Raw genomic sequence first — 27,752 nt, forward strand, 5'->3', positions numbered from 1 at the left:
AGGTGTGGCTGTGGCTGTAGCTGTGGATGTTTGTTCAGGCCCTGGGGTCACCTCCATCTGCCTTTGTGGCTGTGGTTATGGCAGAGTGTATGGTGTGACCGGATAAAGCTCCAGCTGATCGTATCGAGCGCATGGCCCTGGTTTCCCACACTTGGAGCCTGCACTCTGTGATTAATGGCCAAATGTCCAAGGGAGCAATTTTGTTCCCTTGACTTTGTTCACGTCCTGTTGGCTCATGTTGAGGGCTGCATATGGGGTACATTGGGTTGAATAATTAGGTGTTGTTTTGTGTTGAGTTTTAATGCATTTCTCTAATTATTTTCTCCGTTGACATTGTGGAAATAAATTGGTTAACACACACGAAATAATTGTTTATATATCCGAGCTGTGAGCTGTAACTTCATGGAAACGTCCGACTGTTTTTGATTGGGTTGGTGACACATTTGTGTGCCATAGCAGTTGGTGTTGTATCGACTATAAGTGACTTGCAACTTAACCTCACAGAACTTGTGCATTCTCCAATGGGATGTGCTGTTGGATTGGATCTTGGATAACCTTGCTACATGTGTGTATATGTGTGGGTCTGTGTGTACGTACAAGTTGCTGTTGTTGGTTTCTATGTCCACACATGGGTGGGCTTCAGGAGATGGAACAGAGACATACTAGGTCTGAAAGTATCCACCTCCGTGTGTGCGTGTGTGCATGCTGTTCGTGTTTGATGGAAGAACACAATGTTTTTTTTTTTTTTTTTTTTTACTTTGTTCATTGACATAAGTAATGACCCATTCCTCTTTCATAAAATTCTGGAATTTGAGATCAAGATGTCATGTTGTGGTTGAATGGAGGGGTTTAATACTTTATGGGTACTTGTGAGCTCTGTGATGGCACGTTTATTACCCCTTAAAGTACCATTAATGTTTCTAGTTTACAGTTTCATTGAATTATCTTGAGATTGAAACTAGTCTCTCGATTCTAGTATAAACCATGAAAATCAACAGGACATTCATACGATTCATGACGGGAGTGATGAGTGGTGGTTAAGCAAATAGTTGAGAAAAACCTCGAAGACATCCTTAACTTCTGCATTATTTCTCAGCTCGTGATGGGACAATTCGATTTGGAGGCAAACTTTGTGGTGGCTGATCCAGAGAGTCTCCGCTGTCTGGTGGAGATGCTCGACTTGTGCGAGGATGAGTGTCGTGCACAGTTGTTTGGGCTGTTCTCGGCCCTACTTCGGAAGAGCTTGCAAAACCTGCATATCTCTACGGAGGCGAGCCTGATCGCCTTGCTCCTGGAAAGACTGCAGGCTCAAGATGATGTAACTGCTGGTAAGAAAAAAAACCAGGAAGATGATGATCCCTCTGGTCTCTTTCGGAACAGGGCCTCATAATTGTTTATTTTTTTTAATCTTCTTTTTTTGGGCTTTGTTTGGGATGTCATGGACTATTTTGTTTGCGTGATGTAAGCACAGAATCACCATTGGCAGTTGCGGGGTATTCAGACCCCCCCCCCCACATTTTTAGCAAGAAGACATTACTTCCCCTTTCTGTGAAATATTTCCATTTGCATCCTCCTGCCGTCCACCTTCTCTCAAAAATGTAAGAATCCAGGCGGCTAATTATTCCACTTGCATGCACTGCCCGAGGCCAAGCTTTTTGAAAGACTGGAAATGCAAGTCGATATTAATACTCTTGTGACAAAATGTATACTGCTCTGTTTTCTGGAAGTGGCTTTCTTTCCCAATTTGATTTAGTCTTTAACATGCAGTGTAAGATTCCAAAATCGGATAACTTTTTTTCAAAATGCCAAAAAATGAACCCTTTCGGACGATCAGAGATTTGCTTTTATTTTCTTTGCTTGCCAAGCCACACTGTCCAGTGACACCTCCATGTTTGTTTCCTTGTAATTTCATATGATCGGCCATGGATCTCAAAAGCAGTGTTTACCTGCATTAACGGCTGTGCATAAATGGGTTTGCAAAATCACCTTTGATAAATAACTTGCAAATGATGAAGTGCACCACCTGAAGTGTCACCTTGAATAGAGACTGACAGGAGAGCACAGAGTTGTGTTTACATGTGTGTACATGCATGTTTGTCTGTCGGTCACATTCTGGTCTAGTGTGAGTCGTTGAGTCCATCGATGGAAACATCATGAATGGTGTAATGTTATCGGTCGTTTGGTAGGTTGCGGTTCTTTGATGCCCTGAGTGTGTTTCAGGAGTCTGTCGCTCACCATAAGTGAGCGATGGACATGAGACCTACTCATTCAAAGCAGAATTTTTTTTTCAGTTATCCCATCGGTCCAATTGCTTCGAGGTAGCTTACTTGAGTTTGAACTGTCGAGTCCTGGTTAAATTCCTACAGACCGACATCCTAATTAATCCTAATTTAACTACAGACCGACATCCTGGTGTTTTGCAGGCAAGGCATCAATATGTGCACTGTTGTGTTGGATGGAACACTAAAGGTGCAAGCATTTTCTTGTGTGTGTTAAGGATCTGGTTGTTAAGCGCCAGCAACTTTTAAAAGGTGTGTCGGTATGCACCTGGGGGTTTCCTTCCCTGCAATTGAAGGTTTGCGCTTCACGAGTATGAACGAACGTACAGATCAGTTACCAATCAAATGGATCTTTGTCAGTTGGGGTCTGTGACTTCTGAGTGAAGTTACAGTTACCACATCAACAGCGTAATGTTTTTGAAACTTGTATTTTAAGAAGATACAAAGAAGTCAAATGAGGAAGTTCAGCATCACATACAATGCCCAACTCAGATTCCTGCGTTAAGTTGTTTCCGCCAAGTGTCCCTGTCCTGCAGGCTCAACTCGCGCATGCTCACCTCGTCCTCCGGGGTTGTTGAACGATCGAGTCCTGTCGCGTCATTCTCACTCTGTGTCCTTGCTGCATCCTGTGGGGCTGTCCAACGATCGACTCACGTCACGTTGTTCTCTTTCGTGCGCTGGTCCATTGAGGATGATTGAAGAGCTCAAAGGAATCCTTTCCTGATTCGCAATCTTCATGAGTTTTAATAAACCTGATTATAATCGACTCCACATGTTAACAACCACTCTGGACATTAACACCTCGTTCACTCATCCGAGTTCAATCGAGCATGGGGACCATCAAAACATGCGTATCATTACATGTCTCCATTCTCTCTACACTTCCCTCTCACAGGTTTATGTAGTAACACTAAATGACCCTGTGCCTTCCAGAAAATGTGATTCTCGTCTATTCTGGAACCTTCGTCTCAGAACGTTGTAGCATGTTCACGAATCTCACCAGGCAGTTTACAATACAATATTGTTGCAAATTCGCGCCCGCCGGCGTGTGAACGGCCACGTGACTCGAATCGCGGCACGTCGCCCACCGGACTGACAATTCTGTCGTGACCCTCTCGGACTAACGCCGGGAGCTAGTCACGGATGGGCCTTTCGGCCTCACCACGATCGTGCCAATCGGCCACCCGCGTGGGATAGGGTTGTTCGCCAAACTCGACCTACACAAGTACCCACGCGGATGGTAGACCGGGCGATCGCACCTCGCCGCAGGTCGACTCCGGACACGGGCCGCTTAAGCGATCCGTTCCGTACTATCGGGATAACCGAGCGGTGTTATCGTCTGCCTCGACGGTTCCAATTAATTATCGGGCGTATTAAGCCCACGATGAACCCATTACGTGAAGCAAGATGGAGATTCAATTAAAGAAAAGACGAAGCGAAACGGGAAAACAGTTCAACATAATGCACATTTATTCCGCGGCACACGGAGAGCACACATATACAGCCAAACAGAATGCACATAAAGCAATTGCAACAAAAGAAACAATGACGCAGAGATACTACCGACTAAGACCGACACACGGCAACACTTAAACAGTTTTACTTCACAGACGGCGCCGACACACACACACACGTTCAAAAGCAAAGGAAAAGAAAGCCACCCTCATAGGCAAGGGGGCAGGCGGGACCTGAAGGAGCGGTCAGGTCCGCGAGACCGGGTGGGTCCTACCCGCGTCTTCATGATAAGCTGCAAATGTGGCAGCGCGGCGGTGCCCCGACTTCGTGCTCCTTCGCGGGTTTCGTTGGCACCGCTTGGAGTGGGGTGGGAACGGGGCCCCGTTTTCGCACTATCTCAGCACGGGGGAAAGGGGGAATTGTTGATGCTCTGGGGAAAGAGTATAGCTGGCTTGCTTGGGTCCCGTGACGAGCGATTCCACCGCGACCTCCTCGCCTCGGACCCGAGCTCCTCGGACTCTTCCCCTAATTCTCCTCGGCCGACTGCAGAAAACCACCTGGACGCCCTCGCCTCCCGACTCCACTCCGCGCTCCAACCCGCCTTGACTGCCTCGCAACAACAACTCTTGCGCAACAACTCTTCTTTCTCTCTGCCCCAAAACTCTCTTCGCTTTTCTGCTCGGCGTTTTATAGGCCGGCAGGAGAACCCATATGCAAATTTCCGGATCAGGATGAGTTCGGGGGCGGAGCCACGCTCGCCCATTGGACGGAGGAAAAGGGGCGTGAATCTCCCCTGATCCTAGAATTTGCATATCTCGATTCCACACTGACGCGCCTGGAGGCGGGGCCAAGCCGCCCCGCGCTTGCTGATTGGATGGATCAGAAGTGGGCGTGTAGCATTCCTGATCCGAATTCTCCTCGGAAAGGCCGCATTTTGCACTCGCGGCTCGGCACGTATCTTGTACGAGCCTAGGACAGCCCGACGCTTGGTGCTCACAGGTGGTGCGGGAATGGCCGCAGAAGGAGAGAGGCGAAGGTGGTGGAGGGTTTCCGGCGGTGGCCGATGGCCATGGTGCCATTTGGAATGGCGGTGATGCGATGTTTGCGGGAGCGAGTTGTGAAGGTAAAGGTCGTGGCTGTTGGCGTTGTTGTTGTGAAGCGGCATTGTGGTTGGTGGTTGTTGTGTGATGGCGGTTGGTTCAAAATAAAGATAGAACAGAAAAACGGCTATCTCAAAGCGTCGCAGCCTGAATGAATCACATTTATTCCCTCTAAACAACGGGTTTGGGGCTAACTACACATGTACTTCCAGAGATATCTCACCTATGGGACCTGAATGGTGGTTTGCGAATTTCCACAACCGTAACAATATACTTCCATCCACAGTCAAAATTAGCTCATTACATCAAGCGGTTTATAATTCAATTCACCGATGCGTGCTACAACAACTTATAACATGTAACCATCAATTTTAATTGTTCTTCATAGGCATTTACTAATGCTTATCCACAAATACCACAACTAACACTTACTGGCCAATACATCGAGCTTTTAACTGACAAGGTGATTGGCAGATTTGGCAGGTGACCAGCATTAAATGTTTCTGCGGGATCCAGATAATACGGGACTTTCGAAATGACGTATGAACACGCTTTCGGTTATTCTCGCCGGGCACTTTTAACCTGCTGTTGCTGGTGTGACTTCCTCCCAAACACGATTAATAGTAAATATCATCATTTTATACTTATCCTGTGCATCGACAAGTCAGATATGACCTTCCATCCATATTGAGCTTGAAGGTTTAGGTAGAATGCACCATCTTCGGCCTTTCATGGGCCCATATCGCTTAGGCCTCTGCTGATGAAGTCGCCGGAGGCATTGTGTTTTCGGGTTAGTCGGATGTACATCCGTGCTAATTTTCTCCATTCTCTCTGCAACCGCTTATCCGATTGACCCAAAATTTTCACTGTAGATGCGACTACTCGGGTAGAATGTTTTAATGATAACTATGACGTTGTAGGTCACGTGGTCTGGTCGCCATGTTGGAAAACAGGAAAAAAAAAATTGGATCTCTGAAACTGCTCCATGGGAAAAAATTGAAACTTGGCACAAGGCAAGTACTCCCCATGGGAAATAGGTGTGATTTACTTTTGTTATGGTATCATAGGTGGCTTCGTTATGATGTCATTATTGCATACTCGAACGCTTTATCCGATCAGTATGAAAATTGTATGTGAGAAACAATTTGACGTCATCGGTCACATGGTTCGGCAGCCATTTTTTTTAAACATGAAAACCTTCAAAAGTCTTCTCCGAAATGGCTGAACAGATTGAGGCAAAACATTACAACTATTATCTGGATCCTGAAACTTGCTGATACATGATGAATAAAAAGTTCTCCATCTATGATGTCATAGGTCACATGGTTTGGCAGCTATGATTAAACAAAGAAAAGAATATACCTTTAAAAATCTTCTTCTCCAGAACGGCTTGACAGATAGAGGGGAACTTCACCCACATGTTCCACAAGCCAAGGAGATACCAGTGTGTTCACAAGTAATTAATCAATCACAGTCTGGCAGCTATATTGGAACGAATGTAAATATTTATTTAAAAAAAAAATATTTCTCTTGAACTGCTTCATCCATCGACGTGAAAGTTTACAATTATGATCTAGTAGTCATGGGGAATATATGTTTTAAATTTCAACCTGATCAGACACATGGTCTGGCAGCCAGAATTATTTAATATTTTGAATCTGGGTTCAGGGATTTAAATCAAACTTGGTACAAGTATGTATAATGTGAGTGGAGGCATATCTGGTGACATCGAAGAGTGCCCTTCTCGCTTTAATATACACTGCAACATATTATCTCTTTGGATGACTTGATCAGGAAGTTCTCCAACAGTTTCGTTGTGCAGGTATGCTTGCAAGTACTTACTGCTTCTTTAAAAGTTTTTTTTATTTTTTTTATTTTTTTTATTTTTTTTGTTTTATCATTCAAGTACTTAAAAGTTGGCGGTGGGTTGGAATTGCAAGTGCAAATTGCGGAGACAATAGTGATGACCGGGCAAGTCTTGCCCCTGCAAATTGTTTATTATGGATACTCTTTGATGTGGTGCATTCTGAGCATTTAATCCGACCACCTTTGCCACGTTTCTTTGAAATTGTTAGACTAATAAAAGGGGGAACTTTTAATTTTGAGCTTTTCCTTGGTGCCAAAGTTTATTATTTCGCTCAAAATGTTCATTTCATACTCTTATTGTTGCTTATACTTTTCATCCTAATTCTTCAAGATCTACAAACATGCAAACCACCGCCTTCCCCAAAGTGCACGGTGTTTGGGTCCATATATAATCTTGGCAGGGCCTCCTCCTTCTTACTCCCCATTTATTAGTATCCTACCGGTTTCACCGGAGGGACTATAGGTTTGCTCTTCGTTTGTCCGTCTGTCCGTCACACCTGTGTGTTTTTTTTTTTTTCAGAATTTTTATTTTTTATTTTTTATGTTTTTTTTTTTTTTTTTTTTCCCCATACCCTTTAACATATTCAACTAATACTTGGCACATGGCTTTATTATGATAAGTTATAGAACAAGTTTGAGTTTCAGGGCGTTTTGTCAAATTTTCAGTTCTGCCCTTTTTGGACTTAGAAAAATATCACATCGATAGGGGACACGTGTATTGCAAAGCAATTCTTGCTCTTGTTTATCTTTCTTTCCCTGTTCCTCGTACTCTGTAGCTGCTGCTAACACAATAAATGTGTTTGGGGAAGTTGTGGTCTCGAGAGGCTCGAGAAAAATTGAAAACGATGACCCAGAGAGCATTTGCTCGAGTACCACGATAACATTGCTACATGGAGAAAGCCATGTTGTTGAGCGGCGCCGAGCACTCCATTGCATTGGAATGCTTGTTTGAGCGTTCTGAATCAACCAAGCTGCTTGGCAAGTGATAGAAGGCTGCTTGTTAATGGAATGCACTGCTCGTGTTGGTATAGTGCAGGCACAATTAGCCAAATGGCCTCCTCCTCTTGTGTTGGATATACACAAGACTACATAAGGAATATAGATGCAGGAGGAGGTCTGCACCACATCAACACCAGACAAATTTATATTAAAAAAGAGTAATGAAATTTTTTTTTGGTGCTGTAGTTTTTTTTTTTTTCCTCGGGGGGGGGGGGGGGGGAGTTGGAAAAGGCGGTTGGTTCTTGGATGAGAAACGCACATCGACCACACACCACCCCATGGCTGAACCCACATAGATGCATGACATGCTCCAAAATTACCCCTTGCATCTTGTAATCTCTATTTTCATTGTTCGTCCCCATCCCCAACACCTTATACTTGCTCAGGTTAAATTCCATCTGCCAATCCTTTGCCCAATCTATGCAAGTATCAATTCTTTCCTGAATCTGATCACCAGCCCCTCTGCTCTCCACCTTACCTCCAAGCTTGGTGTCATCAGCAAATTTGGAAAGCTTACTCTTTACCCCATTATCAAAAAAAGTCCAGATATACTATGTCCACTGCCATTCCCTCATCCATCAGAAACTGCTTCGTAGAACTCTAAAAGATTTGTTCGACTAGACCTACCTTTTGTAAACCCATGCTGACTACCTTTAATTTGTTTGTATTTATTGAAATGGTTCCCCATCTGATCATTACAAGGAAATTTTTGCACAGGAGGAGGCCATTCGGCCCATCATGCCTGCACCACATCAATACCAGATTTAATAAATCAGTCAATACCTCATCCCTTCGTGTGCAGCCTTTTGGCTGCAACACTGGTACTCATTTTGCCGACCTCGGAAGGATGACGGTCTGAGTCAACTCCCTGGTGTTAACTCGGCAGCCAATGGGGCTTGAACTCGGGACCCGAGGATCCCAAGCCACTGCCCTAACCACAAAGCCAACACCAATCCTTATTTAATGTTTCCAACACCTTCCTCATAACTGAAGTCAAACTCTACTTTATATTTCCCCAATTCCTCTCTGGATTATTTTTAAAATAATGGTTTTACGTTTGCTGTCCTCCAATCCCTCTGGTACCAATCCTGACTCCAATGAGTTATTAAAGATATTGTTTAACATCTCTCTTATCTGCTCTGCTGCCACTACCCTCATTCATCTTGGATGTACATTATCTGACCCAGAAGCTTTATCTTATCTTAGCTTTCCTCGCTGCTTCTTAACTTCCTGTGCTCCTACCTGGAACTCCTCTAAAAGCATCTCCTCACTCCCAAGTTCGATAGTCCCAGCTATTCGTAATTTCCCCTGATTGTGTGTAAATGTTAAAGCAAAATGGGCCTTTCATAAGATGGCCATCTCACTTTCATCACAAACCAATCTTCCTGTGCTATTTCTCAGTGGGCCCACAGTTTTCTTAAACTGTTCTTTTCCCCTTATTAGACCATGTGGAGGTACTCGCTATTACCTTCAGAAAATGATTTTCGTTGTGCAGATCACCAATCTGAATGAAATTTGGCATACTCAAAGAATTTTAGACGCCGAGTCCAAATGCACTTATTTCTACGTCGAGGATGTGGCACAATTGGTCATTTCTGGCAATTAAAGATACACCGAACATTAAAGCACGATTTTGACATGGAAATGAAGAATCAAGGTTAGACTGATATGTATGTTAAAGAAAACTCTTGTGAGGTCTTAATGTGATACAATATGTTTATACAGAGCCCTATTCACTATTATTAAAGATGTTTATAATTAAAGGTCGTAAACCGAAGCAGTTACATATTTTTATCGGCCGAAAACGTCTGGACCGACCAGACAGGCCTTCGAGTTGACCAAGGCAACTTTTTGCTTGAAAGGCAGCCACACTGGCTATTAAACGTAGTTACATTGACTATTAAAGGCAGTTACAGCACCTATTAAAGACAGTTACATTGGCTATTACGGATTAAATCAAAGACAAAGAGACTGCGCGACTCGGCCTGATGAAAAGTAGAACTGCCACAAGAGGATTACTGTCTTAGAACTCCAGTATTTCTTGCTCTGAAGCGGTTGCTGAACTAGGTTCTTGACTGCTGCTATTACAAAACTCAAGTCCACTATTACATGTTAACCAACCTGAATACTACTGTGTAGTAGATCACCACAGCAAAAGCAGTGTGACACCCGCATTCACAGTTCGTCGTCGGAATCATCGTCAGTTCTGCTTTCATCATGCACTAGCATAACCCACGCTCTGCGCGACATGTTGGGGTGGGTGTGTTTGAGAAAAGAACTGATGCAGAGTATCAGTAGTAATTTTACTTTAATGCAGTAAGTGGAATACGATTTCACTGTTTCAGAACCATTTTATTTACTTTTTTTGTACCATGCACCTCGTATGGTCTTTGAGATAATGTAAGCCGAATATCACGTTACTCGAGCGCAGAACAAAGTCGAAGATAGCGCGACACGAAACCACAAACTCGGAAATGATATATTAGATAAGTTCCATTTCTGCATGGGTCTGTTCATCGTTGGCGCAGTTTTGACACCCACAGCACTCTGTGCAGGACAGTCCTTTTGACCGGCAAGAACACTGATTGGTCTCTCATTTCGTCTTCTTGCAATTACATTTCGTCGCCTCTAACAGTTCCTTTGGCGCTGGTGGCTTGGTCAGCCAGTGAACAATCAGTGCTCCGTTGCGTTCCACCCATCCGTGAAATGTAGGAGAAGGGGCTTCTATAAACCTCTCAGTCACGCGGTGGTGGATCGCAAACTGATCGTTCACTCTTTTGCAATGCTGTATGCAGCATCAGAGCGTCACTTGTAGGCGGCAACTTCTGTTCTCCCAGCGACTGGCTGCAGAATAGCTTGTAGCGAGTCTCATCTACACTCTTCATGGTCGGCTTATTGTACATGGCGCAGACAAATTGTTCCAGGTTGTGAATGATGTTCTGATGTAGCGTGAATTCTTGACCAATGCTCCCGAAACAGGTGATGAGATGGGGACTCTTCATCATCAAGTCAAATGGCCTTGTTTTTGCCCTTACCGTGGAATGCACTGGTGGTATCACTCCCTGTGAAATGGTGCATACCTATCAACGCATCGCAAACAGAACTTTCCAGGGCATTACTCAGCTTCCTAATGTCAACAATGATAATCTCCTTGGGACTTCCTGTGACCAGATGGAAATTTCGCGCCCGAATCGACTTCGAGTGAGCCAATGCCAACACAAACACATCGGTGTCGAAACTCTCTATGCGCACCGGCTCTTCATTCTGTCCCGCGTGAGCGGCATGTAGCAGGAGCTTCGTGTCAGCTTCCTCATGGTCACATTCAAGTTCAGGTACTGACGACACAGTCAGGACACCATTCAACGCCTTGATTTTCTCATATTTGCCGGCAGGACTAACGTACAACAGCATGTCACCCAGTTTTGATGGAGAGATGTTTCTCGTCCACGATTCGACGATGAACTCTATCAACGCCTCCTTGTTGGCTCCGCTCAGGAGATAATTGGTCCACTGTTTTGGAAGGGCTTGATCACGTCCGTAGATGGTTCGCACCTGAAGATCGCCCGCCCTGCCCGCTCGTCTGGCGTGCTCCAGGCACTTGATGCTGATACTTGGGTAAGTATCAAACACCACGTCCAGTCTCGAAGATTGGTTATGTCGTGCTTTGGCCACTACGATGTTCAGCACCATCTCTTCCAGTTTGCCGAAAGTGTTAGGAAGTGAACCATCTTTTATCGCCTGAATAACTGCCATTCCATCCACAATTGTTGCACCTTGGATAGGCCGAGCGTCCACACGGCAATCGGGCCACAGTTTCAGTATATGGTTGCGGAGTTTGCCTTTGTCCGTCTTAGCAATCGAACCATCACCGGATGTCAGCGGGAAAGATACGTTCGCTAGTGGGTATGCGAGCAGATTGTGGAGTGTTACATTGTTTTTCTCTCCAATCAGCAGCAGTCGTGTGAAAAGACGACGTTCATTCGCAATTTCAACCTTCGGCGTCTGCTGGTGGGGAGTCGCCGACTTGCCTCACGCCTTCGAGAAAGTTGCCAATTTGGCCTTCGAAATCGGACTGAAGAATGGGATCTCACCTGAGAGAAGCCGATCATGCATGAATTACACAACAGCATTCTCTCCCTTGACATACGCGTTCATGAAGTCCGCGGAAGTGGCTGGCGGTGCGATGACACCTGAACTAATATTGACGAGTTCAAGGTGAGCGCCGGAGAAAGGGTTAATCATTTGAAGTACTGTGTCCATCACTTGTACCACCACTGCTTCGTTCTTCTTCGAGCTCGACACATCCAAATCCTTTCTCGTTCGGGGCTCGTCGTGGATACTCGCCATGGACTCTCATTTCCTTGCGATTTCCGCGCGTATTGGTTGGGACAGGATCCACTTCTTTACAGCTGTGCTTTTCTGAGTTTAACCAATGATGCCTCCACTGGTCTTGCTGTCCCTATTTAAAGTCTGCTCTATGATCTGATCACATGCAACACTACCAAGTCCATAACGAGTATGCCGTTGGGCAGTCCATTTGCCATCCATGAACGCTTGATAGGTGTCTGGGTGGGAGTGCTCTCGCCCGGCCATTTCCAGCCAGTAAACGGGTAAGTACCTTGCATAGTTTAGGTGATCGTACGCAAAGTGCCAGGGCATTGACGCTCTCGTGATCGGAAGGTGTTTCGGCCAGTTCGAAGTATGAGTTGCCCGTATAAGCTCTAGTGCCTGCTCCACCATTTCCAAGTAGGGTCATGTAATGTCCACACTTTGGTGTTTGTTCAGGTCATCCCTCACCATGAGTACTCCCGAGTATAGAACATGTAAATTGAGGTCTGAGTCACCCTGTTGTGGACCCTGGCTGGCTTCATCCTCTGCAGTTGACTCTGTTTCTGTTGTAGAGCTACTGTCTATAACAGCAGCCTGAGCAATGGAATCAATATCAATGTCCTTCATGTACACCACTTCGCTCTCAGACATTTTTGGTGGACGATAGAAAATCATGTCTGGGTACCGTTCCTGCAGTCTTTTCTTCAATCTTGTTGCCTGGAAGTTGGCCTTATCCTGACCTTCGCATACTCTGAGTAGGTCATTGAACATCTCACACAACTTCTTCATATGTATAGATTGCTTTCCATCAATGAGTCTTACCTGGATTACTTTATCACAGAAAATGTCAAATGTTGAGTCATAGTTCACTTTCTGAGTTTGGAGTTTACTTTCACTCTGTCTGTGGTATGTGTCATTCACATACTCATAATAACATTTGTAGTGATAAACTGCCAGCGCCACACAATCTTTATTCTTTATAGTTGTTATTATTCTCACATCACGTTCATCTCTCCTCTGCTCAGCAGTTTCCCTCAGCTTTCCTCCATCCTGTGTTTCTGCCAGGGACAACTGATCACGTTGAGATTTTCCTTTGACACGGATGAATTTGTCTTTTTTTTTTTCTGGCACATTATACAAATTATATATTGGCAGTACACCAGCTGATTTGCCAGCCACCCTTTCTACAGAGGTTCTGAGGGATTTTGTACGTATTTTGTTGTACGAGTGCCCCTCTTCTTCTCGTCCGCCCACCACCTCACTGGCTCTAGCAGAAACTGCAGTAGTGCTGGCTTCTGATTTCCTTTTCCTGGCTTCAGCGCGTTTTATATGATCCTTGTTACAAAACGACGCATAGCAGAACCGGTGACAGCCAGCATCCGCAGGAGGATCAGTCATTGGCAGCAGTTTCAAAATTTGATCAGCCAGCAAACGGCATTTGTTGATAGTTTCACTATCTGTGGCGTCGCACCAAGCCTTCGCACACTCACATACCTTACGCCAGCTCTTATCCGTGAATTGCATCACTTTCTCATCATCCTCCCCGCCCAAGTGTATGAAACAACGCATATTTGGTTGTTGAAAGACCAAAATCACTCAAAATCACACGACAACCATGGGCGCCGCCATCTTGATTTGTTGTTTCCTGGTCGGTTCCTCCGCGATTACAAGCACGCCACGCCCACTTCACGGCGGTAATTTCAAATGGTAATAACTGTCGGTGTATCAACTTGTGCATATGGAAACAAGAAGGAATTTCAATGGTGTGTTCTCATGAATGTACAGGGTGAATTTTGTTTAGATTGGTGATGTGCACAACAAAACTGAACAAACCGACCCACCTCCACATGACCTATATGTACTGGTTACCTCTGCCACCGAAGGTGTAGGAGGTTATGTCTTCACCCCTCTGTCTGTCTCTCTCTGTTTGTTTGTCTGTCTATGTGTAGGATATCTCAAAAAGTTGTGGACGGATTCAGATGTAACTTGGTGGACAGGTTGGGTGTGTGACCACGACAAATTGATTCAATTTTGGTGAAGATGCAAATCCGGATCTGGAGACGAGCATTATTTAATTTAAACAGTGATTCTTCAGCATGGAGAGATGGGCCAAAAACAATATATAGCATGATATTTCAAAAATGTATTGGGCCCGATATATTCTCGTGGATCAGGCATTACGTGGTGGAGGTATTCTCTCTACCCTTCTAGTATGATTGTTTTATGCCTTGCTATTATGTTTAAATATTCTTCACCATCTCAACCTTCCTATATTCTCTTTTGACTTGCCTCGTTTTCTTAACCTACCTCTGTTTATTCCTATACTATGCTGATATGTGTCTGACTCTGTTCTTGTTATTTTGTATCCTATAAATAAATGCCTTCTGCTTATCCTGAATAGCAGTCCTTACCTCTCTGCTCACCCACCCTGGTCTCTTTCTCCCTCTGGTTTTACACCTCATTGGAATATCCTGACTGTGCACTGTTCAACCCTTGCAATCAAAGTCAAGGAGATGTTTCATATTCGGAAGGATGTAAGGGATTGAGGATGAATCGGGATAACACAAAACTGATGGTTAGTAGAAAGGAAGGAGAGTGGTAAAGGAGTAGGGTGAAACTATATTCGGTTTGTATCTTGCAAAAAGTGGTGTCATCAGAAATGCATTGCTGTTGAAGGAGGTTTGGGTATACAGGTATAGTGAGTGGTGGTTGTGAGATGTGATGGAGCAGAGTTGGCTGTGAGAACTAGGAAAAGGGTCATGATACTTGGGGAATGAGGGTAGAAGATGAGGGAGGACATTCGTGAGGATTCTTCGTTTGTGTGCAGCACAAGGCTGCGGAGTAACATCATTGGCTGACTGTGCTGCTGATGCAATGCCGACTGCTGGGCTAGGGCAAAAATTTAGCCATGGAACCGGTGATGGCTCGCCTTCTCTTTGCGAAGGACACCATGGGATCGTTAACATCCACAAACGAATGCTGGCAGACGTGACCACCCGTTTGTCGTCGATCCAAGCGATGGCACCATACATTGACGAAACACCGGGATAATAGTTTATAGCTGTGTTGGGGTTCAAACCCAGGCGAGACAGCTTAGTGGGGAGTGTGCTTTCCTCTATGCCATCCTGTCAGCTCAGAGCTGAGGATTATGAGATTAATGTGTGGGGTAACACTAAAGGATGAGCAGAGTACTGTCTGTAGTGGGCTCAAAGCTGGTGGTACTGAGGAAGAGTTGAGAAAGAAAAGACTCTTGTGGTTTGTGCATCCAGTGAAAAAGAGATAATATGAGTCTGTCAAAGTCACGAGTTTATTACTTGACTGGAAAAGACGAAGAGGTAGACAAAGACAAACCTGGAAGTATGCGATCTTTAATTAGTGGAGGCTTACAGTTGTTGGGGTTGATGGAGGAGGATGCTTTTGACAGGACTAATTGGAGAGGCACCAACAGCTGACCAACTCCCGAATACGGGAAACTGGTCGTTAAATGAGTAGTAGTGGTAGTTTTTGCATAATTACTCCTTGAAGGTTGCCATTTCTGTGATGCTGTTTGCCCTCCTGTTAGTTTGTCCAAATTGTGTCAACCTCAGGGAATGGCATGCTGACACAGCGGTATCCCGAAGACCATCACGGCAGAATTGATAAAAGGACAATGATGTGCCTTGGTATTGTTTTATGGGTGAAACCAACAAACAACAGGAGACAAAAGGATAAAGTCGTCAAAGAATAGCTAACGAGTTATAATTGCTTTGCAATACATGTGTCCCCGATCAATATGATTTTAGTGGGGCAACTCGGCATAACAATTGTGCATTTTGTGAGGAAAGCACCAAATTTGGCACACTAGTAGCCTATCATATTATGAACAGATTTGGATATTGGGCCATCTCAAAATTTTTGATGGCAGTGGAAAATGGCTGCCACAGACATCGGCGGCTGAATTTGAGATGGCCCAATATCCAAATCTGTTCATAATATGATAGGCTACTAGTGTGCCAAATTTGGTGCTTTCCTCACAAAATGCACAATTGTTATGCTATATTTAGCTAAGCTGCCCCACTATATTTCCTCATTCCAAAAAAGGCAAAACTCTGTGAAAAATTGACAAAAAGCCCTGAAACTCGAATTTTTCTGGAACTTCACAATAAAGCCATGTACCAAGTTTCAGTTGAATATAATGTTAAAGGGTGTGGGGAAAAAAGTCTGAAAACCCACAGGTGGGAAGGATGAACAGATGGAGAGCAACCCTTTAAATCCTTCCGGTGAAACCGGTAGGGGACTAATAATTAATCTCTCATGTGTACCACAAATGCAGTATGTACTACAAATTAGCTACAAGAATAACTAACTTTTCCAAGCGTCCCAAATGAGATAATTAAGAATGTAGAGTAGAGCTCTTAACCCAGCAGACCAAATGGCTGAAATGCCAGGCAATCTATCAATCATACTCAAAAATAATATCGCTTTCGTTCGCAGCCTGATGGAGTACTGCTCTCCCCTCCGGGCTGGTGCTCCCGCCTCCCGCCTCTCACCTTTCTCGGCTTCACGCTGTGGAAACCAAGACTTTTAGGATCATTGGTATCTCCCGTGATGAGTCCAAGTCTTTCGGTGTTTCACTCTCACCGCAGGCAGGTCGGTGGTCTTTCTGTCTTCTTCCGTCTCCTCTCCAGCCTCCCCCCCACTCTGTCTGCAACATGCCCCCCCTCCCATATTTTCACAGGGTGCTCAAGGTCTGTCAGCAAACCCCCTTCTGGGAATAGTATCAAAATCAAGAATTGCTCTCCTCCTTCAAGACATCTCTGACTCCCTAGTATCTCTCCCTGGTTACTCCCTCCTCCATAATGACAGACCTGAGCCTCATCCTGGTGGAGGAGTTGCTCTCTTCAACAAAGACTCTATTCCTCACTCTCCATGCACTGCTCGCACTCCTCCACAACCCCAGGAATACCTCTGACTATGGCTTCCTCTTCACTCCCACCTCATGTTTACATGTGTGTTGTACCGCCCACCAATCAATGATGACTCCAATTTCATCTCGCTCTCTAAAACATGGACGAACTTCTGTCCTGTCATCCCAACTCTCTCTTCCTCATATGTGGTGACTTCAATTGCCATAATGCCATTTTGTTCGGTGTGGGTACCTCTCTCAATGCCATGGCACTTCAGCAAAAGACTTCTGCGACTCAATGGGACTGACTCAATCAGTCAACTTCCCGACCTGGATCTCAACCAACGGAACTCCATCTCTTCTGGATCTTATTTTGACCAATTTCCCTGAAAATATCTGCTGTTCTTCCTCAGATCCAATCGGTTCATCTGACCACTTGCTTGTGAAAGTCAACATCTCTGGCTTTTATTTGAGAACCACCTCAATGCCGAGGAGTCTGGCATTTCACTCAGGCTGACTGGCAGGGTTTTCAAGCAGCCATCAAACTTCTAGACTGGTCTCCCATTGCTACTTTCTCCAACATCAACTTGTCTTGGGAATTCTTTCAAAGAAACTTGCTCTCTCATCTACAGATTTATCCCCTCTTGTCTTCAATTGTTCTACCCTTCTTCCCACCCATGGTACACTGAAGCATGTGGCGAGGCAGTTGTCCTGAAACAACTTGCCTTTGTCTCATGGAAAACAAATCCAACTGAGGGTAATCTTGGTTCCTTCCACAAAGCTCGGAACAAGTGTGTATCTACCCTCAGGAGAGCCAGAAAACAACATCTTTCTCAACTCAAGTTTGAACTCTCAAACCTGTCTCCCTCCTCCAAATTCTGGTGGCATCTAGTTAAATCTGTTTCTGGTGTATGTTGCCCTTCCATCCCCCCCCCCCCCTTACCTCAGGTGGCTGCACTGCTGACACCACACATGAAAAGGCTGAATGCCTAAACTTGGTATTTGCATTTAAATCTTGTGTCCGAAACCCATTGCTTTCTGTACCTACCTTACCCAGTCACACCCAGCTTTTCCTGGACTCTGTGTCCTTTCCTTCTGACAATGTGGAGAGCTTGCTGTCAAACCTCGACTCAGATCCTGCAACCGGTCCAGACGGCATCAGCCCACTCTCCTAAAAAGCTGCTCTGCTGCTCTTGCTCACCCTCTCTCTGTTCTACTCGCTCTCTCATTTGCTCAAGGTCATCTGCCATCTGCTTGGAAATCAGCAAACATTACCGTTCTGCATAAAAAGGTGCAAAAACAGATCCCAGCAACTGCAGACCAATCAGCCTTCTCCCAATCATCAGCAAGATTATGGAATCCATCATCGCTTCAGACATTAAATCCTTCCTCTTCTCCAATGGCTTGATTTCTGATCATAAATTTGGTTTCAGACCAAGTTACTCTACCCTGGATATGCTGCTTCTGCTCTCCCAACAATGGATGGAGATCCTCATTGCCAGATATGAAATCAGAGCCATCTCTCTCGACATAGTGTGCTTTCGATATGGTCTGGCACCCTGCCCTGCTCACCAAACTCTTCCTATGGTACCGAAGGCCATCTCCACTCCTGGGTCGCAGACTTCCTCTCCTATCACAGCCAACATGTGGCCCTAAATGGAGTTCTCTCATCCCCTCTTCCTGTCCAAGCTGGAGTTCCTCAAGGCAGTGTTCTGGGCCCTGTGATATTTCTGGTTTTCATCAATGATCTCTCTGACTGGAAAATCCTCTTTATCTCTTTGCTGATGACGCCACCCTCTGCCGTACCATATGTCATCACTCAGACCGGCAAGCAGCAGCATCTTCGCTCTCTGCAGATGTGGATAAAATCACAAGCTGGTCCAACACGTGGACCATGTCTTTCAATCCTGACAAATCTCATACCACTCTCACTATGTCTCTCCAAAAGGTCTGTCTGGAACCGCCATCTACTTTCTCAACAATCTTCTTGAAGTCCTTTCATTCAAGCTTCTGGGTTTCACTATCTGCCATGATCTCTCCTGGGAAAGCCACATTTCCAAACTGGCCTCCAAAACCAGTCACCGACTGGGCGTCCTCCGTCGTGCAATGTCCTTCCTCGGCCCACCTGAGCTCCTGACCACTTACAAAGCTTTCATCCGCAGCCTGATGGAGTACTGCTCTCCCCTCTTAGCTGGTGCTCCCGCGTCTCACCTTTCTCGGCTTCACGCTGTGGATACCAAGGATGATTGGTATCTCCCACGATGAGGCTGAGTGTTTGGGTCGCTCACTCTCTCACCGCAGGCAGGTCAGTGGTCTTTCTGTCTTCGACCGTCTCCTCTCTGGCCTGGCCCCCCCGCTCTGTCTGCGATATGTGTCGGCCCCCCCATATTTCTGCAGGGCACTCAAGGTCTGATAGCAAACCCCTTCAGGTAAAGTACCAAAATCATTGCTTACCTTCCTGCTTTCATTCCTCCTTTTTTTCCTGCCTTTGGACTCACACACTCTCTTCAATCCTACTCTTCCCTCCAGGTCTTTAAAACATCTGTTCATCACCACCTTTTATCTTCCACCATCAAAAACCATGATCTTTTCTTCCCCCGTTAATCCAGCCCAAGCCCACCTCTTTCAAATTCCCTGCCTTCCTTCCTGAAAGTTCCCTGCCATGTAAGGACCTGAAAGTCCCTGTGATGTCCATTTTGTCAACCCCATGTTCCCCACTGTTTTGTCCTTCCCTCTCCTGCCCCTCTTGTCTCCTGCCCCCCCCCCCCCGTTGTGTGTTGTGTGTTAGCTCTCATACGAGCATCGACACTGTATACAAAAAAAATCACTGCTCACCTTCACTCTTTCATTCCTCTTTTTTTCCCACCTTTGGAGCATACTCCCACACTCTTCAATCCCACTCATCCCTTCAGGTCTTTAAAACAGCTGTTCACCACCATCTCTTATCTTCCCCATCCAAAAACAATGATCTTTTATATCCCTGCTAATCCACCCCAAACCCACCTCCTTCAAATTCCTTGCTTTCCTTCCTGAAAGGCCTTGTAGTGTCCATCCTGTTTACCCTGTGTACCCTGCCCCATCCCCATCCCTATCCCTTCCACAGACCTCATGTCTCTGTTCCCCACTTTTTTCCTTCCCTCTCTTGCCCCTCTTGTCTCCTGCTCTCCTTGTTGTACTTTCTGTGTGTTAGCTCTCATACGAGCCTTGACAGTACACCAAAAAAAAAAAAGGAAGAAAAGTGAAGTGCAAAGTAGAACCCAATTTAGCCGTTACAGCCATAAGCCGACCCACAAATAATGAAGATGGGAACTCCAAATTCAAAGGAAGATTTGATTGAAGGACAGAAGATGTTCTACCACAATCATCTCTGAAAGTTGGTGCTGGCAGAGTGCCATTCGCCGTCTCGTAATGGCGCATGAATTGAAGAAAATGACTGCTGAGGGTAACACGAGAAGGGCAACAATGATGTCGCTGCCAAGATAACATGAGAAGTGCAACTTCCACCAGGCAGGCCCAACAAACGGCCAACAAAGTTAAGCAGTGAAGAATCCCTCCAAGGTTGATTATATGAAGACGAGTTGTTCTCCACGGACCTGCACGCAGCAGATTAGAGTTGAGCCATCGCGGCAAAGGGCTCAGCAGGTCGATTTAACAATCACAGATTCGCACAAATAAAACTCGCCAATGTCCTCTTCACTGATAATGTCGAAACCAAATGGAATGCACTCTATGGAACCCAAGCGTAAAGGCCCGGTCACATCTTGACGTTTTAGCCAGCGATGGCAACGTATTAAAATGTATGTAAAACGCTGGCTTTCGTTGAACTTTTGATGTTTTTTTTTTTTAAAGATTTGGACGTATTCATAGCGACTTGGTCTTATGTATAACGCATTGGTAACTACACAGAACGTTTCGTTGTGTTATAGATAACTTATACCAACGAATGCTGAACCTGTTGTCGGCCTACACAACCGATGCCCAACGATAGTCTAACTCAGGCAGAGCGCGTTGCACGCATCGCCGACGATGTCGTGGCGTAGCCTATTAAAAGGCTGACGCACAACGATTCGAATCATAACTGCCGTAGAAATGGAAGGGTCAAAATCGCGGTCACACCTTGGCGATCTTGCCAGCGTATGCCGACGTAACAAAAAGTGTGTCTAAAACGTTGGGGCACGTCGAATACGGTATGGGTAAGTTTGGTATGCGCGAGTAGAACGCTAAATACGCTATCATAAGTCGTAGTAAGTAGAGTACGTCAAGAAATTTTGAACATGTTCAAAATTTTACGACGTATTCGGCGTATGACACACGTTCCGCATGCGATGAGGATAAGTTTTACACACGATATGTGGACGCTTACACACGTCCACAAAGGCTACTTATAAGCTACTCGTAAGTCGAAACACGTCGCGGTAATGTCTTTTTTACGCGAAACTTATTTCTAACTTATGTTTGACGTGCTTTGAACCAATTCTTTACGTAGCCCCAACACACATCGACGTATGTAGACGTATTCCAATGACGTCTTCCGGTCGACAAAAAAAAAAAAAATTAACGTGTTTCTAGCTTACAACTGCCATATAAAGACGTGTTCCCAGCGGTTTTGGGAATTGGTATATAAAAATGCTGCTCATAAAAGGGGAACCCAACAGTGTTTTCGAGTTCCTTTTTGAGTCGATGTCCATGTCAGCAGTAACAGTATCAGTATCAGTATTAGTATTAGTATTAGTATTAGTAGTAGTTTGTTCATGTTGGCAGTAGTAGGTGGGTGTGAGGGGGAGGGTGTGGGTTATGATGGATCCTCCTTGCGTCCGCGTGTCCACGGGTAGGTTCATAGGCTGCCACTCAACGATTTAAATGGCTGCATCTCCACTATTGAAAGTAGACGCTTGCGCTCAACAATTCGATTTTTTTTTACACTCAACGACTTTTAAACGGTACCACTCAGCTAGTTTCATTGTTTACAATGAACGATTTAAATTGCTGTCACTCGCCTTTGTTGTTTTTTTTTTTTTTTTTTTTTTTTTGACGCTGGGGTTTGGAAATTTGAAACTTTTCTTCTGAACGTGTTAAAACGCTCAAACTCGACTATTTTAAATAGACGCTGCCGATGGACAATTGGAATCATAGCCAAGCTAGACATCGAAGTGTGAACATCCTCGTCATGCCGAAGAAAAGTTTGAAGAATGCTGCAAATAAGTGTCCTGGCCGTGGCCGTGGACGCTGACGCAAGGACGATCCATTATACCGACGTCTTTCAGCCTATGAGTAACTTAAAAGTAACGTCTGTCTATGTGTGGCAACGATCGCGTAACGTGCCAACAACACGTTAATCATAGGTTAGAAATAAGTTTCGGGTACGCTAAACATTACCTCGGCGTGTCTCAACTTATGATTAACTTACAAGTAGCATGTGTTGACGTCTGTCAACGATCGCAGACCGTGCATACAACTTGTGGCCAGCGTAGCGGAACGTGTGAGTCATACGCCAGCATACGTCGTGAAATTTCAAGCATGAAAAAATTGAGGACAACCGAAAAGTACAACGTTTAAAGCCAACGTACAACGACGTATGGCAACGTACTACGACGTATTCCAGCGTGCTCTCAATGTTATCAAAACTTACCCATAACGTATTCAACGTGTGCCAGCGTTTTAGAAAAAAAATTCAAAAATCGGCATACGTTGGCTAAAACGTCAAGGTGTGACCGGGCCATAACAGCCAAAGGTACGCCCCAGAGGATCCCGGCCTCTCTTCTATCGTCTCCCTTCCTCCCTTCCTCCCTTCCTCCCTTTCTCCCTTCTCCTCCCGTTCCAAGTTGTTTTTCACCGTTGTTGTTGTGGTCGTTGCCTATTTAACATTTGAACTTTTGTCATCAAATTTTCAACAAATCTTTATCATGAGAATATGGAGAAAATAATTAAAAATTGGATCAAAATGTGAAATGGCAAAGTCATAGTGACTATAAATACCCCTTATTAGCTCAAACTCAGCACGTCAAGCGCAAGATGGCCTGCTTTTTATCGCTTCCTGAGTTCTTTATTTATTTACCATTGAGCTTCAGTGTGTCTGTCCAGGCCATAACAATTGAGGTTTTGTCATAAAATCTTCAAGAATGTTTTGATATGAGATTATGGAGAACACAAATTGGTTTAAAAATATTGTACGTTTTATTGTCATTTTCGTCACGTTTAGTTTGAGTACAAAGCGGACGCGGACGCGAACGGGCTTTGAATTTTGAGATTCTTTCTAGTTAACCTCCGCCATCGAAGATCGGAGGTTACTGTTTTCACCCCTTTCTGTTTGTTTGTTTGCTCGTTTGTTTGTAAACAGTATTACGGAAAAACTCCTCGACGGATTTCGACGAAACTTGGTGGGGGGATTAGGTATGGTCCAAGGATCATGCCATTAGATTTTGGACTCGGTCCAAAATCCAATATGGCCGCTATGGCGGCCATTTTGAAAAAATATTTGAATTTTTTTTTCTACATGTTTTAAGTGATTTCCAACCTCCCCCCCCAAAAAAAATTGTTAGAGGGGAAAAAATTTTTTGCAACTTCTTTTTCAACCAAATTTCGATTTTTATTTTTTTTTGCATTTCTACATGTTTTAGTGATTTCCAACAAAAAACATGTCAAAATTATAATTGCGGCTAATTTTGGAACTTCAGGTGGATATACCCACGAAAAATCAATTTCTGTCTCAAGGAATCTAGTGATGATAAATGAGTTGAGTATGTAAAAGGGAAAGTTGCAAACTATAACTCTGTGAGCACTGTTGACGTCAAATTGAATGAATAGGATATCAGGTTCACTTGAGTGACCTAGCAGTATTGGCGGCGGAGGTTTTGCACTCTACCGAGTGCTCCCCCTCTAGTTCTTTCTGTGTTTGTCTATATCTCTATTGCTTGTTTCATTATTTCTGTATTATCAATTTATTTTTTCTCTTCTTCCATATCTTTACATTATTTTTTAAATCTGCCTTAGTATCCAATGTATTTTGTTATTTATGTAAATGAAAGGTGAAACTCCTTTAGCATACAATCTCCTTTTTTCTCCCCTACAGAGTTACTTGTTGGCATTGTTGGGGTCTTGTCCGGATACAGCATCACTGTGAAGGAACTCAAACTCGTGTTTAGCTGTCTTCGAGGAAGGAACAATCAATGGGTAAGTTATTTCAATGACTCGTGCTTATTGACCGGGAGCCCGTGGGGCTCAGCTCAACCGAAGAGGGGAACAATTGCCGTCCTCATGGTAAGATGCCAGATGATATTCTCACCTCAGAACTCTGCGTCTGCCGGGACACTGCTGCTGGGTTGACATTCAGTGGTCAATATCCGTATCGCATAATCGGCGCGAGCTCAAGCTGGCAGCGGAACGGCCTCAAGTAGGTTTCTGATATTATTTGTATAGCTTGTAACACGGTATAAATAATGACAGACGATTTCGCCGCTGGAATACCGGTGACAGACGCTAATTAGATGCCGCTAAAATCATGCTAGCTCAACCTAACAGTGGAACGGCTAAAACCAACGCAGAATGCTAGTAAGGGGTCTCCTGAGTACAAAAGGAGCACTGTTAGACAACTTTGTCGCTGGGCCCCCCAGGACAGACGCTCCATAGTTCGGGATCCTTTGGTTGCGCTAGCTCAACCAAACAGCGGAACGGCTAAAACCAACGCAGAATGGTTATACCAGGTCCCCTGAGTACAAAAGGAGCACTGACAGACAACTTGGTCGCTGGGTCCCCAGGACAGATGCTCCCAAGTGGTGCGTTCTATGTCAAGTGTACACATTTTTCAGCAAAATTTTTGACACATCGTCTTAGATTTCACTCTTTTTTTTTTGTGCAAGTGTTTGTATCCATGGTAAAACATTGTGTCAATTTTCAGACCTGGGGGCCAATCGGGGCCCATTTTAGCCCCCCCCCAAATTTGGGTGCCCCCGGTTGACCCACAATCTTCCAGTGGCCATAATCACAGGTTCTGGTCCGATTTGGATGATCTTGGTATCAAAATGCTCGTAAAAGTGAGATCTTTCGAATCGCGTAAAGTAAAATCACTGAAACAGTAATTTAAAAAGTTATAGTTTGGTGTGCCCTTTGACCTTGGGCCCCTGCTCCCCAGCCAAACTGATGGTCCAGATTTTTTTCGTGTGAGAATACCCCTACATATACTCCAACACCTCAGCATAAATGAAAATGGGATCTCAATGGGTTCAAGTGTGATGATGGTTTTATTTTTCAGGGTCCACATATCACTAATTCTTGATTCGACATTGGGCGACATTTGCCGTCATCGTTCCAATGACGTCACCTGCTGGCAGGCGACTTTATGTCTGAAATTGACAATCATCTCTCGACTATTGTGTGTGTGTGTGTGTGTATGTATATATATGTACATATATATATATGTATGTATATATATATATGTGTATATGTGTATATGTATATGTATGTATATGTATGTATATGTATGTATATATATATATATGTATATGTATATGTATATGTATGTATATATATGTATATTGCATCATTTGCGAAAAATTATTCTGCCTAATGTGTCTTGATTTTTTTTTTTTTTTTTAAGTGTACATTTTTTGTATCACCATCATCGAATTAAGTTATAAATGGGATAATCTTAGTTTTTGCAGTAAGCATGGCAACTGAAGATCGAAAGAAGTTCCGAAAATACTGTTGCGATCCGTTCAGCTGCCATAAAACGAAACAACGAAAAGATCTTCGCAATGTGTCAAATGATATGTTGATGAAATTTTCTTCAAAGGTGAAAAAAAAGATGACAGACTTTGTACTTCGTGCAGAAAAAAAACTTTCTCAGTTGTCACCAGAGCGTATTGAAGAATCGTCTTCGACCAGTTCATAATTATCATCAGAAGGTACTATCGAAGGCATTGCAGAATCCATTTTGACAGATGAGGACGAGGAGGTTTTTGAGCGAGAAGCAGAAGTTGACCTATTAAACCAGTCGTTATCGATGATAGGCGAAAGCCCATTCGACAAATGAAAGGTGGAAAGTAACCCAGGGTACGTTCCTGAAAAGCGAAGTAAAGTGGAAGATTATGTGCGAAAAAAAATTAGAACTAGTTGCTGAACCAAGCACTGCGGAGAAAACACAAAATACAGCGTCAAAATGTGATGAAAACTGCATGCCAGAGGTGATCAAAAGCTTGAAAGAAAAATACGTTGTTTCGAGCCGTTCAAAGCAAATACGTATACTGACAATATTTGCTAGGAATATGAGCATCAGAGGGATGATGAGTGAATTCAGTTGCTCCCAAAGAATGGCTGTGCAAGCCAAAAATTTAGAGAAAGAAAATGGTATGCTATCATCTCCAAATCCAGAACAGGGTAAAATATTGCCTGACAAAGTGAAATCCGCCGTAACCGAATTTTACTGAAGTGATGAATTCAGCCGAATAATGCCGGGAAAAAAGGACTGTGTGGTGGTCAGGAATGTACATGGAAAAGACAAAATTCAAAAGCGCCTGGGACTAAACAATCTCAAGGGACTGTTTCAGAAATTCAAAGAGAAGAACCCTGGCTTGAAATTTTGATTCACGAAGTTCGCCATGCTCTGTCCCTCGGAGTGTGTCCTGGCCGGTTCACACAGTGTATGTGTATGTACGATACATCAAAATGTGAAACTCATGATGTTTGGTTCCAAAATGCCACAGATAGCCAAACTTCCTAGCTATCATCATGTGATGGCACACTTAGTTTGTAACCCAGCACAACCGGCATGTTATTTCAGAACTTGTGAAAGTTGACCATCAATTGAAGACTTCAAAACCGAGATACTGAGTGCTTATGAACAAGAGGATATTGATGAAATTCAGTTTTAAACGGTGGACATCCACCGACAGATCTGAACTGAGCTCCATGGTCCTGCCTTTGGAAGAATTCATTAATCAATTCTGTGAACGCGCGGTGAAATTGGTGAGACCCGACTTCATTGCCAAGGCCCAATCTCAGTTTCTGAAAAATAAGAAAGACGAAGTCTGTGAAGGAGAATTTGTCATTATTGGAGACTTCTCAGAGAACTTTTTGAATTGCTGCTGTTAGGGGGGGGGCTGAGGCCCAGGGGGGGTGGGGGGGCCCAGTTTATCCTGGGGGCCCAGTGACAAAGTTGTCTGACGGTGCTCCTTTTGTACTCGGGGGACCCCTTACTAGCATTCTGCGTTGGTTTTAGCCGTTCCGCTGTTCGGTTGAGCTCGCGTGATTTTTGCGGCATCTAATTAGCGTCTGTCACCGGTATTCCAGCGGCGAAATCGTCTGTCATTGTTCATACCGTGTTACAAGCTATACGAATAATATCAGAAACCTACTTGGGACCGTTCCGCTGCCAGGTTGAGCTAGCGCCGATTATGCGATACGGATATTGACCACAGAATGTCAACCCAGCAGCAGTGTCCCTGCAGACGCAGAGTTCTGAGGTGAGAATATCATCTGGCATCTTACCATGAGGACGGCAATTGTTCCCCTCTTCGGTTGAGCTGAGCCCCGTGGGCTCCCGGTATATTATGTTGTGGAGTAATGTACATTTCCATGAAAATAAAAATGTGTTCTTGTTTGCTGTTGCACATATCTCGCCGAGTTTGCTCATGGACATTTTGGAGGTTTTTTATTTATTTTGGTGTTTGGTAAGTTTATTATTTATTTTTGGAACTCTTTTTTTTTTTGTTGTTTATTTTTTTTTAATTTATTTTTATTTAAAGATCAAGTGATGGGAAATGGATTGATTTCTCCAGAAGTACAGTGGTATTGTCATGCAAGCTTCTTCCTCTTTTATTTGCATCATTTGTGGAGGGTTCAGCT

General features: G+C 44.3%; 1 protein-coding gene across 1 annotated transcript in view; it reads left to right on the plus strand.

Moving 5' to 3' along the window:
- LOC147008560 (lipopolysaccharide-responsive and beige-like anchor protein) overlaps window positions 1-27,752 on the plus strand; it is a 597,819-nt gene that overhangs the window by 3,671 nt on the left and 566,396 nt on the right. The window contains exons 2-3 of the mRNA XM_085864642.1: window positions 1,097-1,328; window positions 23,983-24,083. Of these exons, the coding sequence (XP_085720768.1) occupies window positions 1,097-1,328; window positions 23,983-24,083 (333 nt within the window). The remainder of the gene's footprint in view (window positions 1-1,096; window positions 1,329-23,982; window positions 24,084-27,752) is intronic.

Source organism: Eptatretus burgeri, chromosome 18 (genome assembly GCF_056783735.1).
Source record: "Eptatretus burgeri isolate ZD-2024b chromosome 18, Ebu_testis_v1, whole genome shotgun sequence".
NCBI classification, from domain to species: Eukaryota; Metazoa; Chordata; class Myxini; order Myxiniformes; family Myxinidae; genus Eptatretus; species Eptatretus burgeri.